The sequence below is a fragment of the Ascaphus truei genome, unplaced genomic scaffold, assembly GCF_040206685.1.
Source record: "Ascaphus truei isolate aAscTru1 unplaced genomic scaffold, aAscTru1.hap1 HAP1_SCAFFOLD_693, whole genome shotgun sequence".
In the NCBI taxonomy this organism is placed as follows: domain Eukaryota; kingdom Metazoa; phylum Chordata; class Amphibia; order Anura; family Ascaphidae; genus Ascaphus; species Ascaphus truei.
In genome coordinates, this window is record NW_027457027.1 from 75,001 (window position 1) to 90,834 (window position 15,834).

At 57.2% G+C, this 15,834-nt stretch overlaps 1 protein-coding gene across 1 annotated transcript in view; it reads right to left on the reverse strand.

Annotated features, from left to right (window-relative positions):
• Positions 1-15,834, reverse strand: part of LOC142485981 (arf-GAP with GTPase, ANK repeat and PH domain-containing protein 3-like) — a gene marked incomplete at both ends in the record, with an annotated part of 188,938 nt that overhangs the window by 72,396 nt on the left and 100,708 nt on the right. Inside the window, one exon of the mRNA XM_075584637.1 lies at positions 6,455-6,547. Coding sequence (XP_075440752.1) covers positions 6,455-6,547 — 93 coding nt within the window. The remainder of the gene's footprint in view (positions 1-6,454; positions 6,548-15,834) is intronic.

Consider the following 15,834-nt stretch of genomic DNA (forward strand, 5'->3'; position numbering starts at 1 on the left):
CCTGCGATGGGACAGGTCCCTTGTGTCTGTGTCACCCTGCGATGGGACAGGTCCCTTGTGTCTGTGTCACCCTGCGATGGGACAGGTTCCTTGTGTCTGTGTCACCGTGCAATGGGACAGGTCCCTTGTGTCTGTGTCACCCTGCGATGGGACAGGTCCCTTGTGTCTGTCACCCTGCGATGGGACAGGTCCCTTGTGTCTGTGTCACCCTGCGATGGGACAGGTCCCTTATGTCTGTGTCACCCTGCGATGGGACAGGTCCCTGGTCTGTGTCACCCTGCGATGGGACAGGTCCCTTGTGTCTATGTCACCCTGCGATGGGACAGGTCCCTTGTCTGTGTCACCCTGCGATGGGACAGGTTCCTTCTGTCTGTGTCACCCTGCGATGGGACAGGTCCCTTGTGTCTGTTTCACCCTGCGATGGGACAGGTTCCGTGTCTGTGTCACCCTGCGATGGGACAGGTCCCGTGTCTGTGTCACCCCGCGATGTGACAGGTCCCTTGTGTCTGTGTCACCCTGCGATGGGACAGGTTCCTTGTGTCTGTGTCACCCTGCGATGAGAGAGGTCCCTTGTGTCTGTGTCACCCTGCGATGGGACAGGTTCCTTGTGTCTGTGTCACCCTGCGATGGGACAGGTTCCTTGTGTCTGTGTCACCCTGCGATGAGACAGGTCCTTTGTGTCTGTGTCACCCTGCGATGGGACAGGTCCCTTGTGTCTGTGTCACCCTGCGTTGAGACAGGTCCATTGTGCCTGTGTCACCCTGCGATGGGACAGGTCCCTTGTGTCTGTGTCACCCTGCGATGGGACAGGTCCTTTGTGTCTGTGTCACCCTGCGATGGGACAGGTCCCTTGTGTCTGTGTCACCCTGCGATGGGAAAGGTCCCTTGTGTCTGTGTCACCCTGCGATGAGACAGGTCCCTTGTGTCTGTGTCACCCTGCGATGGGACAGGTCCCTTGTGTCTGTGTCACCCTGCGTTGAGACAGGTCCATTGTGCCTGTGTCACCCTGCGATGGGACAGGTCCCTTGTGTCTGTGTCACCCTGCGATGGGACAGGTCCCTTGTGTCTGTGTCACCCTCCAATGGCACAGGTCCATTGTGCCTGTGTCACCCTGTGATGGGACAGGTCCCTTGTGTCGCTGTCACCCTGCGATGGGACAGGTCCCTTGTGTCTGTGTCACCCTGCGATGGGACAGGTTCCTTGTGTCTGTGTCACCCTGCGATGAGACAGGTTCCTTGTGTCTGTGTTACCCTGCGATGGGACAGGTCCCTTGTGTCTGTGTCACCCTGCGATGAGACAGGTCCCTTGTGTCTGTGTCACCCTGAGATGAGACAGGTCCCTTGTGTCTGTATCACCCTGCGATGGGACAGGTTCCTTGTGTCTGTGTCACCCTGCTATGAGACAGGTCCCTTGTGTCTGTGTCACCCTGCGATGGGACAGGTCCCTTGTGTCTGTGTCACCCTGCGTTGAGACAGGTCCATTGTGCCTGTGTCACCCTGCGATGGGACAGGTCCCTTGTGTCTGTGTCACCCTGCGATGGGACAGGTTCCTTGTGTCTGTGTCACCCTGCGATGGGATAGGACCCTTGTGTCTGTGTCACCCTGCGATAAGACAGGTCCCTTGTGTCTGTGTCACCCTGCGTTGAGACAGGTCCATTGTGCCTGTGTCACCCTGCGATGGGACAGGTCCCTTGTGTCTGTGTCACCCTGCGATGGGACAGGTCCCTTGTGTCTGTCACCCTGCGATGAGACAGGTCCCTTGTGTCTGTGTCACCCTGCGATGGGACAGGTCCCTTGTGTCTGTGTCACACTGCGATGGGAAAGGTCCCTTGTGTCTGTGTCACCCCGCGATGGGACAGGTTCCTTGTGTCTGTGTCACCCTGCGATGGGACAGGTCCCTTGTGTCTGTGTCACCCTGAGATGGGACAGGTCCCTTGTGTCTGTGTCACCCTGCGATGGGACAGGTCCTTTGTGTCTGTGTCACCCTGCGATGGGACAGGTCCCTTTTGTCTGTGTCACCCGGAAATGGGACAGGTACCTTGTGTCTGTGTCACCCTGCGATGGGACAGGTCCCTTGTGTCTGTGTCACCCTGCGATGGGACAGGTTCCTTGTGTCTGTGTCACCTTACGATGGGACACGTTTCTTGTGTCTGTCACCCTGCGATGGGAAAGGTCCCTTGTGTCTGTGCCACCCTGCGATGGGACAGGTCCCTTGTGTCTGTGTCACCCTGCGATGGGACAGGTTCCTTGTGTCTGTGTCACCCTGCGATGGGACAGGTTCCTTGTGTCTGTGTCACCGTGCAATGGGACAGGTTCCTTGTGTCTGTCACCCTGGGATGGGACAGGTCCTTGTGTCTGTGTCACCCTGCGATGGGACAGGTTCCTTGTGTCTGTCACCCTGGGATGGGACAGGTCCTTGTGTCTGTGTCACCCTGCGATGGGACAGGTTCCTTGTGTCTGTGTCACCCTGCGATGGGACAGGTCCCTTGTGTCTGTGTCACCATGCAATGGGACAGGTTCCTCGTGTCTGTGTCACCCTGCGATGGGACAGGTCCCTCGTGTCTGTGTCACCCTGCGATGGGACAGGTTCCTTGTGTCTGTGTCACCCTGCGATGGGACAGGTGCCTTGTGTCTGTGTCACCGTGCAATGGGACAGGTCCCTTGTGTCTGTGTCACCCTGCGATGGGACAGGTCCCTTGTGTCTGTGTCACCCAGCGATGGGACAGGTTCCTTGTGTCTGTGTCACCCTGCGATGGGACAGGTCCTTGTGTCTGTGTCACCCTGCGATGGGACAGGTCCCATGTGTCTGTGTCACCCTGCGATGGGACAGGTCCCTTGTGTTTGTGTCACCCTGCGATGGGACAGGTCCCTTTGTGTTTGTGTCACCTTGCGATGGGACAGGTTCCTTTGTGTCTGTGTCACCCTGCAATGGGACAGGTCCCTTGTGTCTGTGTCACCCTGCGATGGGACAGGTCCATTGTGTCTGTGTCACCCTGCGATGGGACAGGTCCCTTGTGTCTGTGTCACCCTGCGATGGGACAGGTCCCTTGTGTCTGTGTCACCCTGCGATGGGACAGGTCCCTTGTGTCTGTGTCACCCTGCGATGGGACAGGTCCCTTGTGTCTGTGTCACCCTGCGATGGGACAGGTTCCTTGTGTCACTGTCACCCTGCGATGGGACAGGTCCCTTGTGTCTGTGTCACCCTGCGATGGGACAGGTTCCTTGTGTCACTGTCACCCTGCGATGGGACAGGACCCTTGTGTCTGTGTCACCCTGCGATGGGACAGGTCCCTTGTGTCTGTCACCCTGCGATGGGACAGGTCCCTTGTGTCTGTGTCACCCTGCGATGGGACAGGTTCCGTGTGTCTGTGTCACCCTGCAATGGGACAGGTCCCTTGTGTCTGTGTCACCCTGCGATGGGACAGGTCCCTTTTGTCTGTGTCACCCTGCGATGGGACAGGTCCCTTGTGTCTGTGTCACCCTGCGATGGGACAGGTTCCTTGTGTCACTGTCAACCTGCGATGGGACAGGTCCCTTGTGTCTGTGTCACCCTGCGATGGGACAGGATCCTTGTGTCACTGTCACCCAGCGATGGGACAGGTTCCTTGTGTCTGTGTCACCCTGCGATGGGACAGGTTCCTTGTGTCTGTGTCACACTGCGATGGGACAGGACCCTTGTGTCTGTGTCACCCTGCGATGGGACAGGTTCCTTGTGTCTGTGTCACCCTGCGATGGGAAAGGTTCCTTGTGTCTGTGTCACCCTGCGATGGGACAGGACCCTTGTGTCTGTGTCACCCTGCGATGGGACAGGTTCCTTGTGTCTGTGTCACCCTGCGATGGGACAGATTCCTTGTGTCTGTGTCACACTGCGATGGGACAGGTCCCTTGTGTCTGTGTCACCCTGCAATGGGACAGGTCCCCTGTGTCTGTGTCACCCTGCGATGGGACAGGTTCCTTGTGTCTGTGTCACCCTGCGATTGGACAGGTCCCTTGTGTCTGTGTCACCCTGCGATGGGACAGGTCCCTTGTGTCTGCGTCACCCTGCAATGGGACAGGTCCCCTGTGTCTGTGTCACCCTGCGGTGGGACAGGTCCCTTGTGTCTGTGTCACCCGGCAATGGGACAGGTCCCTTGTGTCTGTGTCACCCTGCGATGGGACAGGTCCCTTGTGTCTGTGTCACCCTGCGATGGGACAGGTTCCTTGTGTCTGTGTCACCTTACGATGGGACACGTTTCTTGTGTCTGTCACCCTGCGATGGGAAAGGTCCCTTGTGTCTGTGCCACCCTGCGATGGGACAGGTCCCTTGTGTCTGTGTCACCCTGCGATGGGACAGGACCCTTGTGTCTGTGTCACCCTGCGATGGGACAGGTTCCTTGTGTCTGTGTCACCCTGCGATGGGACAGGTCCCTTGTGTCTGTGTCACCCTGCGATGGGACAGGTTCCTTGTGTCTGTGTCACCGTGCAATGGGACAGGTCCCTTGTGTCTGTGTCACCCTGCAATGAGACAGGTTCCTTGTGTCTGTGTCACCGTGCAATGGGACAGGTCCCTTGTGTCTGTGTCACCCTGCGATGGGACAGGTTCCTTGTGTCTGTGTCACCCTGCGATGGGACAGGTCCTTGTGTCTGTGTCACCGTGCAATGGGACAGGTTCCTTGTGTCTGTGTCACCCTGGGATGGGACAGGTCCTTGTGTCTGTGTTACCCTGCGATGGGACAGGTTCCTTGTGTCTGTGTCACCCTGCGATGGGACAGGTCCTTGTGTCTGTGTCACCGTGCAATGGGACAGGTTCCTTGTGTCTGTGTCACCCTGGGATGGGACAGGTCCTTGTGTCTGTGTCACCCTGCGATGGGACAGGTTCCTTGTGTCTGTGTCACCCTGCGATGGGACAGGTCCCTTGTGTCTGTGTCACCCTGCGATGGGACAGGTTCCTTGTGTCTGTGTCACCGTGCAATGGGACAGGTCCCTTGTGTCTGTGTCACCCTGCGATGGGACAGGTTCCTTGTGTCTGTGTCACCCTGCGATGGGACAGGTCCTTGTGTCTGTGTCACCGTGCAATGGGACAGGTTCCTTGTGTCTGTGTCACCCTGGGATGGGACAGGTCCTTGTGTCTGTGTCACCCTGCGATGGGACAGGTTCCTTGTGTCTGTGTCACCCTGCGATGGGACAGGTTCCTTGTGTCTGTGTCACCCTGCGATGGGACAGGTCCCTTGTGTCTGTGTCACCTTGCGATGGGAGAGGTTCCTTGTGTCTGTGTCACCCTGCGATGGGAAAGGTCCTTGTGTCTGTGTCACCCTGCGATGGGACAGGTCCTTGTGTCTGTGTCACCCTGCGATGGGACAGGTCCCATGTGTCTGTGTCACCCTGCGATGGGACAGGTCCCTTGTGTCTGTGTCACCCTGCGATGGGACAGGTCCCTTGTGTCTGTGTCACCCCGCGATGGGACAGGTTCCTTGTGTCTGTGTCACCCTGTGATGGGACAGGTCCCTTGTGTCTGTGTTACCCTGCGATGGGACAGGTTCCTTGTGTCTGTGTCACCCTGCGATGGGACAGGTCCCTTGTGTCACTGTCACACTGCGATGGGACAGGTCCCTTGTGTCACTGTCACCCTGCGATGGGACAGGTCCCTTGTGTCACTGTCACCCTGCGATGGGACAGGTCCCTTGTCTGTGTCACCCTGCGATGGGACAGGTCCCTTGTGTCTGTGTCACCCTGCGATGGGAAAGGTCCCTTGTGTCTGTGTCACACTGCGATGGGACAGGTCACTTGTGTCTGTGTCACCCTGCGATGGGACAGGTCCCTTGTGTCACTGTCACCCTGCGATGGGACAGGTCCCTTGTGTCACTGTCACCCTGCGATGGGACAGGTCCCTTGTGTCACTGTCACCCTGCGATGGGACAGGTCCCTTGTGTCACTCTAACCCTGCGATGGGACAGGTCCCTTGTGTCACTGTCACCCTGCGATGGGACAGGTCCCTTGTGTCACTGTCACCCTGCGATGGGACAGGTCCCTTGTGTCACTCTAACCCTGCGATGGGACAGGTCCCTTGTGTCACTCTAACCCTGCGATGGGGCTGTAGTTTTCTATTCACAGTTTGGAAATCAACAAACAATAAGTGGACACACAAGGAGTACCACACAAGTAAAAGCAGTGACACACAGTGACACACAGTGACACACAGGGAGGGAGACGCAGAGCGTTACAGGCAGACATACGCTGGCGGGACGGACAGGTATACACTGAGAGTGAGTATCTGCATGTACAGAACACATATAGATGGTGACATATGGACAGACGGGATTCCAGCTGACGCTGCGATGGGACAGGTTCCTTATGGGAGTTGTGCATCTCCCCCTGTATAGCAGCAGCAGTGCTAACTGTGCCCTCAGCTACCCCTTAACCCTCCGCACACGCACACAGCCCACACGCACACGCTCTGGTCAGGGGGGGGACCCCACCTGTTTGATAGGGATGGCTCTTCCACTGCCAACACTCTCAGATCTACACTCCGGGGATTTCTTCTCTCTGTCCATCTCTGCGCCCCTCCGAGACTGGAAGAGACAAGATACAGACGCACATTAAGGGGGTACAAGAGGGGACGCACACAAACACACACACACACATTACTCTGCGCCCCTCCGAGACTGGAAGAGACAAGATACAGACGCACATTAAGGGGGTACAAGAGGGGACGCACACACACACACACACACACATTACTCTGCGCCCCTCCGAGACTGGAAGAGACAAGATACAGACGCACATTAAGGGGGTACAAGAGGGGACGCACACACACACGCACGCACACACATTACTCTGCGCCCCTCCGAGACTGGAAGAGACAAGATACAGACGCACATTAAGGGGGTACAAGAGGGGACGCACACACACACACACATTACTCTGCGCCCCTCCGAGACTGGAAGAGACAAGATACAGACGTACATTAAGGGGGTACAAGAGGGGACGCACACACACACACACACATTACTCTGCGCCCCTCCGAGACTGGAAGAGACAAGATACAGAAGCACATTAAGGGGGTACAAGAGGGGACGCACACACGCACGCACACACACACATTACTCTGCGCCCCTCCGAGACTGGAAGAGACAAGATACAGACGCACATTAAGGGGGTACAAGAGGGGACGCACACAAACACACACACACACACACATTACTCTGCGCCCCTCCGAGACTGGAAGAGACAAGATACAGACGCACATTAAGGGGGTACAAGAGGGGACGCACACAAACACACACACACACACACATTACTCTGCGCCCCTCCGAGACTGGAAGAGACAAGATACAGACGCACATTAAGGGGGTACAAGAGGGGACGCACACACACACACACACGCACGCACACACACTACTCTGCGCCCCTCCGAGACTGGAAGAGACAAGATACAGACGCACATTAAGGGGGTACAAGAGGGGACGCACGCACACACACACACACATTACTCTGCGCCCCTCCGAGACTGGAAGAGACAAGATACAGACGCACATTAAGGGGGTACAAGAGGGGACGCACGCACACACACACGCACGCACGCACACACACACAAACACACACATTACTCTGCGCCCCTCCGAGACTGGAAGAGACAAGATACAGATGCACATTAAGGGGGTACAAGAGGGGACACACACACACACGCACACACACTACTCTGCGCCCCTCCGAGACTGGAAGAGACAAGATACAGACGCACATTAAGGGGGTACAAGAGGGGACGCACACACACACGCACGCACACACACACAAACACACACATTACTCTGCGCCCCTCCGAGACTGGAAGAGACAAGATACAGACGCACATTAAGGGGGTACAAGAGGGGACGCACACACACACGCACGCACGCGCACACACACACACACACACACATTACAAGGGTACAAGAGGGGACGCACACACACACACACACACACACACACATTACAAGGGTACAAGAGGGGACGCACACACACACACACACATTACAAGGGTACAAGAGGGAGGGCACAGCGCACACAGTTACAGGAGGGTGAGCACACACACACACACACACAGGTGGTTGAGCACACGCACACACACACACACACAGTGTTGGAGGTGGGTGAGCACACACACAAACACAGTTACAGGTGGGTGAGCGCACACACAGTTACAGGAGGGTGAGCACACACACATAGTTACAGGAGGGTGAGCACACACACACAGTTACAGGAGGGTGAGAGCGCACACACACATAGTTACAGGAGGGTGAGAGCGCACACACACAGTTACAGGAGGGTGAGAGCGCACACACACACAGTTACAGGAGGGTGAGCACACACACACAGTTACAGGAGGGTGAGCACACACACATAGTAACAGGAGGGTGAGAGCGCACACACACAGTTACAGGAGGGTGAGAGCGCACACACACACAGTTACAGGAGGGTGAGCACACACACACACTGTGTTGCAGGAGGGTGAGCACACACACAGTTACAGGTGGGTGAGCACACACACAGTTACAGGAGGGTGAGCACACACACACAGTTACAGGAGGGTGAGCACACACACACAGTTACAGGAGGGTGAGCGCACACACACAGTTACAGGAGGGTGAGCGCACACACACAGTTACAGGAGGGTGAGCACACACACACAGTTACAGGAGGGTGAGCACACACACACACTGTGTTGCAGGAGGGTGAGCGCACACACACAGTTACAGGTGGGTGAGCACACACACAGTTACAGGAGGGTGAGCGCACACACACAGTTACAGGAGGGTGAGCACACACACACTGTTACAGGAGGGTGAGCACACACACACAGTTACAGGAGGGTGAGCGCACACACACAGTTACAGGAGGGTGAGCACACACACACTGTTACAGGAGGGTGAGCACACACACACAGTTACAGGAGGGTGAGCACACACACAGTTACAGGAGGGTGAGCGCACACACACACACACAGTGTTGGAGGTGGGTGAGCGCACACACGCAGTTACAGGAGGGTAAGCGCACACACACAGTTACAGGAGGGTGAGCACACACACACAGTTACAGGAGGGTGAGCACACACACACACACACACAGTTACAGGAGGGTGAGCGCACACACACAGTTACAGGAGGGTGAGCACACACACACAGTTACAGGAGGGTGAGCACACACACACACACAGTTACAGGAGGGTGAGCGCACACACACAGTTACAGGAGGGTGAGCACACACACACAGTTACAGGAGGGTGAGCGCACACACACACACACACACACAGTTACAGGAGGGTGAGCACACACAGTTACAGGAGGGTGAGCGCAACACACACACACAGTTACAGGAGGGTGAGCACACACACACACACAGTTACAGGAGGGTGAGCACACACACACACACAGTTACAGGAGGGTGAGCACACACACACACACAGTTACAGGAGGGTGAGCGCAACACACACACACAGTTACAGGAGGGTGAGCACACACACACACAGTTACAGGAGGGTGAGCACACACACACACACACAGTTACAGGAGGGTGAGCACACACACACACAGTTACAGGAGGGTGAGCACACACACACACACAGTTACAGGAGGGTGAGCACACACACACACACAGTTACAGGAGGGTGAGCGCACACACACACAGTTACAGGAGGGTGAGCACACACACACACACAGTTACAGGAGGGTGAGCACACACACACAGTTACAGGAGGGTGAGCACACACACACACACACACAGTTACAGGAGGGTGAGCACACACACACAGTTACAGGAGGGTGAGCACACACACACACACACAGTTACAGGAGGGTGAGCACACACACACAGTTACAGGAGGGTGAGCACACACACACACACACAGTTACAGGAGGGTGAGCACACACACACAGTTACAGGAGGGTGAGCACACACACACACACAGTTACAGGAGGGTGAGCACACACACACAGTTACAGGAGGGTGAGCGCACGCACACACACACACACACACACACACACACACACACAGTTACAGGAGGGTGAGCGCACGCACACACACACACACACACACACACACACACACAGTTACAGGAGGGAGAGCATACACACACACACACAGTGTTACAGGAGGGTGAGCGCACGCACACACACACACGCACACACACACAGTTACAGGAGGGTGAGCGCACGCACACACACACACACACACACACACACACACAGTTACAGGAGGGAGAGCATACACACACACACACAGTGTTACAGGAGGGTGAGCGCACGCACACACACACACGCACACACACACAGTTACAGGAGGGTGAGCGCACGCACACACACACACACACACGCACACACACACAGTTACAGGAGGGTGAGCGCACACACACACACACACACAGTTACAGGAGGGTGAGCGCACACACACACACACACACAGTTACAGGAGGGTGAGCGCACACACACACACACACACAGTTACAGGAGGGTGAGCGCACACACACACACACACACAGTTACAGGAGGGTGAGCGCACACACACACACACACACAGTTACAGGAGGGTGAGCGCACACACACACACACACACAGTTACAGGAGGGTGAGCGCACACACACAGTTACAGGAGGGTGAGCGCACGCACACACACACACACACACACACACACACACACACACACACACACACAGTTACAGGAGGGAGAGCATACACACACACACACACACAGTTACAGGAGGGTGAGCGCACGCACACACACACACGCACACACACACAGTTACAGGAGGGTGAGCGCACACACACACACACACACACAGTTACAGGAGGGTGAGCGCACACACACACGCACACACACACACGTATGTATTATAAATTCCATGACAGGCACACATTTGATAGACCAGTTAGACCCTGAACCCAACCATGGGACTCCCCCCTACTCCCCTCCCTATCCCTACTCCCCTATCCCTACTCCCCCCTACCGCCCCTACTCCCCCCCCCTATCCTGTCCCTGTCTCTGCAGCAGAAACCTGCACGGGCAGCAGCGGGAATCCTGCGTGGCGTGAGATGGGTGATACTAGGACAATACACACATGTATACACACGGAGAGAGGGGGAAGAGGGGGGAGAGAGGAGGGGGGAGGGGAGAGGGAGGGAGGAGGGGGGAGCAGGGGGGGAAGGGGGAGAGCAGGGGGGAAGGGGGGGCAGAGGGGGGAAAGGGGGGAGAGAGGGGGGAGCAGGGGGGGAGGAGGGGGGGAAAGGGGGGAGAGAGAGGGGGGAGGAGGGGGGAGAGGGAGGCGGGAGAGAGGGGGAGAGGAGGGGGGAGAGGGAGGGGAGAGGGGGAGAAGAGAGGGGGAGAGGAGGGGGGAGCAGAGGGGGGTGAGAGGAGAGGGGTAGAGGGGGAGAGAGGGAGGGGGGAGAGAGGAGGGGGGAGAGGGAGGGGGGAGAGGGAGGGGGGAGAGGAGGGGGGAAGGGGGGGCAGAGGAGGGGAAAGGGGGGAGAGAGGAGGGAGAGGGGGGAGCAGGGGGGCAGGAGGGGGGGAAAGGGGGGAGAGAGGAGGGCGAGAGAGGAGGGGGGGAGAGGGAGGGGGGAGAGAGGAGGGGGGAGAGGGAGGGGGAGAGAGGGGGGAGAGGAGGGGGGAGGGGAGAGGAGGGGGAGAGGAGGGGGGGAGCAGAAGGGGGTGAGAGGAGAGGGGTAGAGGGGGAGAGAGGAGGGGGGGAGAGGGAGGGGGGAGAGAGGAGGGGGGAGAGGAGGGGGTGGAGAGAGAGATGGAGAGGGAGAGAGAGGAGGGGGAGACAGAGACGGAGAGAGAGAAACAGATGTAGAAAGAGCGAGAGACACAGCTCCATTCCAATCATTTTATTTAGTTACAGAACAGAGAGAAGGAGAAGTCGGTGAGAAGTCGGTGAGAAGTCGGCGCAGGGAGGGGAGAAGTCGGTGAGAAGTCGGCGCAGGGAGGGGAGAAGTCGGTGAGAAGTCGGCGCAGGGAGGGGAGAAGTCGGTGAGAAGTCGGCGCAGGGAGGGGAGAAGTCGGTGAGAAGTCGGCGCAGGGAGGGGAGAAGCCGGCGCAGGGAGGGGAGAAGTCGGTGAGAAGTCGGCGCAGGGAGGGGAGAAGTCGGTGAGAAGTCGGCGCAGGGAGGGGAGAAGTCGGTGAGAAGTCGGCGCAGGGAGGGGAGAAGTCGGTGAGAAGTCGGCGCAGGGAGGGGAGAAGTCGGTGAGAAGTCGGCGCAGGGAGGGGAGAAGTCGGTGAGAAGTCGGCGCAGGGAGGGGAGAAGTCGGTGAGAAGTCGGCGCAGGGAGGGGAGAAGTCGGTGAGAAGTCGGCGCAGGGAGGGGAGAAGTCGGTGAGAAGTCGGCGCAGGGAGGGGAGAAGTCGGTGAGAAGTCGGCGCAGGGAGGGGAGAAGTCGGTGAGAAGTCGGCGCAGGGAGGGGAGAAGCCGGCGCAGGGAGGGGAGAAGTCGGTGAGAAGTCGGCGCAGGGAGGGGAGAAGTCGGTGAGAAGTCGGCGCAGGGAGGGGAGAAGTCGGTGAGAAGTCGGCGCAGGGAGGGGAGAAGTCGGCGCAGGGAGGGGAGAAGTCGGTGAGAAGTCGGCGCAGGGAGGGGAGAAGTCGGTGAGAAGTCGGCGCAGGGAGGGGAGAAGTCGGTGAGAAGTCGGCGCAGGGAGGGGAGAAGTCGGTGAGAAGTCGGCGCAGGGAGTGGAGAGAAATCTTGTACAAAACAGCATGGCAGAGGAGAAATGTAGGGCGGTGCGTCGGCGGCGTCGGCGCGATAGAACTCTGTATGTACAGGCGTATTTATACAGGACGATAGAGACGGGCGATAGAGACAGGCGTATTTATACAGGACGATAGAGACGGGCGATAGAGAGTGCAGGAAAATACAATATTCAATATACAATCTGCCAACATAGTGCCTCAGAGATGCCGGCGATGCAGATAGATACTCAGTAACCATATACAGAGCACAAGGAGAACATCCAGACAGGAACAGCAGCATCTCAATAAGACCGGGACGGGGGAGAGCTCAAACACAGCCCCCAGCCTCAATCCGGCACATTGGGGGAGGGTAAAAGCAGAGGGGGCGGTCCGTGCAGAGTGGAGACAAGCTGTCCGAGTGGGGGAGGGGTCTCCGGCAGCCGGCGTCCCCTGCCCGGGCAGCTGGGTGGTGATGGGGGAGGGGTCTCCGGCAGGGCGTCCCCCACCCGGGCAAGTGGGTGGTGATGGGGGAGGGGTCTCCAGCAGCCGGCGTCCCCTGCCAGGGCAGATGGTTGGTGATGGGGGAAGGGTCTCCGGCAGCCGGTGTCCCCTGCTCGGGCAGGTGGGTGGTGATGGGGGAAGGGTCTCCGGCAGCCGGTGTCCCCTGCTCGGGCAGATGGTTGGTGATGGGGAAGGGGACGTCCCGCATATCTCCATTCAGTCAGTACCCCACGGTCCCTTTCTCTTTCAGGAGGGATGGAGGAGGGGGAGAGGGGTATGAGGCCGTCCATTGCCCCTCAGGGCAGCCTCTCAGGGGCAGTTGGCTGAGTGAGCGGTCAGGTACTTGCGCAGCACAGACACGCGGCTCTGAGGTGGCGGAAGCGCAGCCAGCGGCACTCTCTGAAACGTCCCCGTCTGGAAAAGGTGAAAGGGGGAAGTACAGAAAAGGGACGAGACCAGATCGTGTGACACCCGAGAGATGGGACCCTCCCCATGTGACATCAGAGCAAGAGGGGACCCGCCCCATGTGATACCCGAAAGAAGGGACCCGCCCAATGTGATACCCGAGAGATGGGACCCTCCCCATGTGACATCAGAGCAAGAGGGGACCCGCCCCATGTGATACCCGAAAGAAGGGACCCGCCCCATGTGATACCCGAGAGATGGGACCCTCCCCATGTGACATCAGAGAGAGGGGACCCTCCCCATGTGATACCAGAGAGAGGGGACCCTCCCCATGTGACATCAGAGCAAGAGGGGACCCGCCCCATGTGATACCCGAAAGAAGGGACCCTCCCCATGTGATACCAGAGAGAGGGGACCCTCCCCATGTGATATCCGAGAGAGGGGACCCTCCCCATGTGATACCCGAGAGGGGGGACCCTCCCCATGTGATACCAGAGAGAGGGGACCCTCCCCATGTGATACCAAAGAGAGTGGATCCCCCCCATGTGATACCCGAGAGAGGGGACCCTCCCCATGTGATACCAAAGAGAGGGGACCCTCCCCATGTGATACCCGAGAGAGGGGACCCCCCCATGTGATACCAAAAAAAGAGGGAACCCTCCCGATGTGATACCAAAGAGAGGGGACCCTCCCCATGTGATACCAGAGAGAGGGAACCCTCCCGATGTGATACCAAAGAGAGGGGACCCTCCCCATGTGATACCAGAGAGAGAGGAGATCCCCCCCATGTGATACCAAAGAGAGGTGTAGCGATGGAGGGGGGCTGGCCCGGTAATAAAGGGGTTACACCCCAGCTGGCCATCCCTACCATCGTGTGGGAGGCGAGGGGTAACTGTAATAATGATTACATGTGTTTTATTCCCCTGCCTCAGTGCAAACTCTGACTCCCCTGGTTACATGTATTTCTCCCCTTACAGTGTGTGCACCAACCCATACACTGGGATCAGGTCGGGAGGAAAAGGGTGAATTGCATTTACATGTTTATGGCCCTTTGTTCCCCTTCCCGCCTTTTTAATCCCCGTTTGCAGCCCGTCCCATAGGTCGCCATTGGAGCTCCATGCAAGTCTATGGAGATTTCAAGGGTTTTGGCCTGATATCAAAGAAGACCAGCAGGTGGCGCCCGAGAGGATGAGCGGAATTTCTCCATTGAAGTGAATGGCGTAATGTCTTTCAATGGAGATTCCTCGAGTCCGCTCTCCAAGAACGAGTTGGCTGCCGGCCAAACCGCAATCTCCGAAAGCGGATACAATTTCAATGAAAGAGCTTTGATCCGTAGATTACCGTGAGAACTTGGTCACGGCCAAGTACAACCATATTAAAATTGTAACTCCGGTCCTAGGGCAGGTAGCGGTCTATATCTTTTTGCCCCTAGCTCAGGGGAACCTCCTTACTCGACCCCAACAGGGTCCAACGGGCAATGGCCACGGAAAAAAGTCGCGGCCGCCACGAGGGTCGCCAACATTGACCGCAATGGCGGAGAAAAGCCGCTTGGTTTTAAAACACCAAGTGCAAAAGTGCGAAAACCTAAAACCCATATCTCCAGTTCGGTAAGGACTAGAGGGCTGGGATTTGACCACCATGCAGTCACAGCTCCGGCATGATTGCATGGCAATTTACAGCCCTCTCCGATCAACCGAACGGAGTATGGGTAACTGTTTAAAAAATGTGGTTCTGCCATTGACTCCAATGGCAGAGAAATGCAATATGTCTAACACGTGGTATTAAAGTGATATATTGTTATCTCCGGTTAGGTGGGTCCCAGCGGGCTGAAAATTGGCCACCATGTAGAATCCCCTCAGGCATGAGGGTATGGCAATTTGTAGCCCGCTCGGCCAAACCGAACGGAATGTTTTATTGTATATAAAACATTGTGAACTCACTCTATTTTATGCCTAGTGTAAAGCCCGCGAAAACTACTGACCCATACAGTATGTTAATGGTCAGTGGGCGACAGTATGTCTACACAAAGGCAACGGATCAAAGGCTCATCCCCCCGGTTTGTATATACAGGGTGGAGAGAACGCAGGACATGGCCTTTCACATGAAGTGTCATAATTCACACCTTGAGTCAGGTTTCCCCGGCCCAGATCCCCATCTGGCAGACATAGAGACGCCAACTCTTTTGAGTGGGGTTAGGAGAATGGGAGCCTGACTAAGGGATTGTGCGCATGTGCCAGCTACCTGGGGGCAGGTACCAAAGTG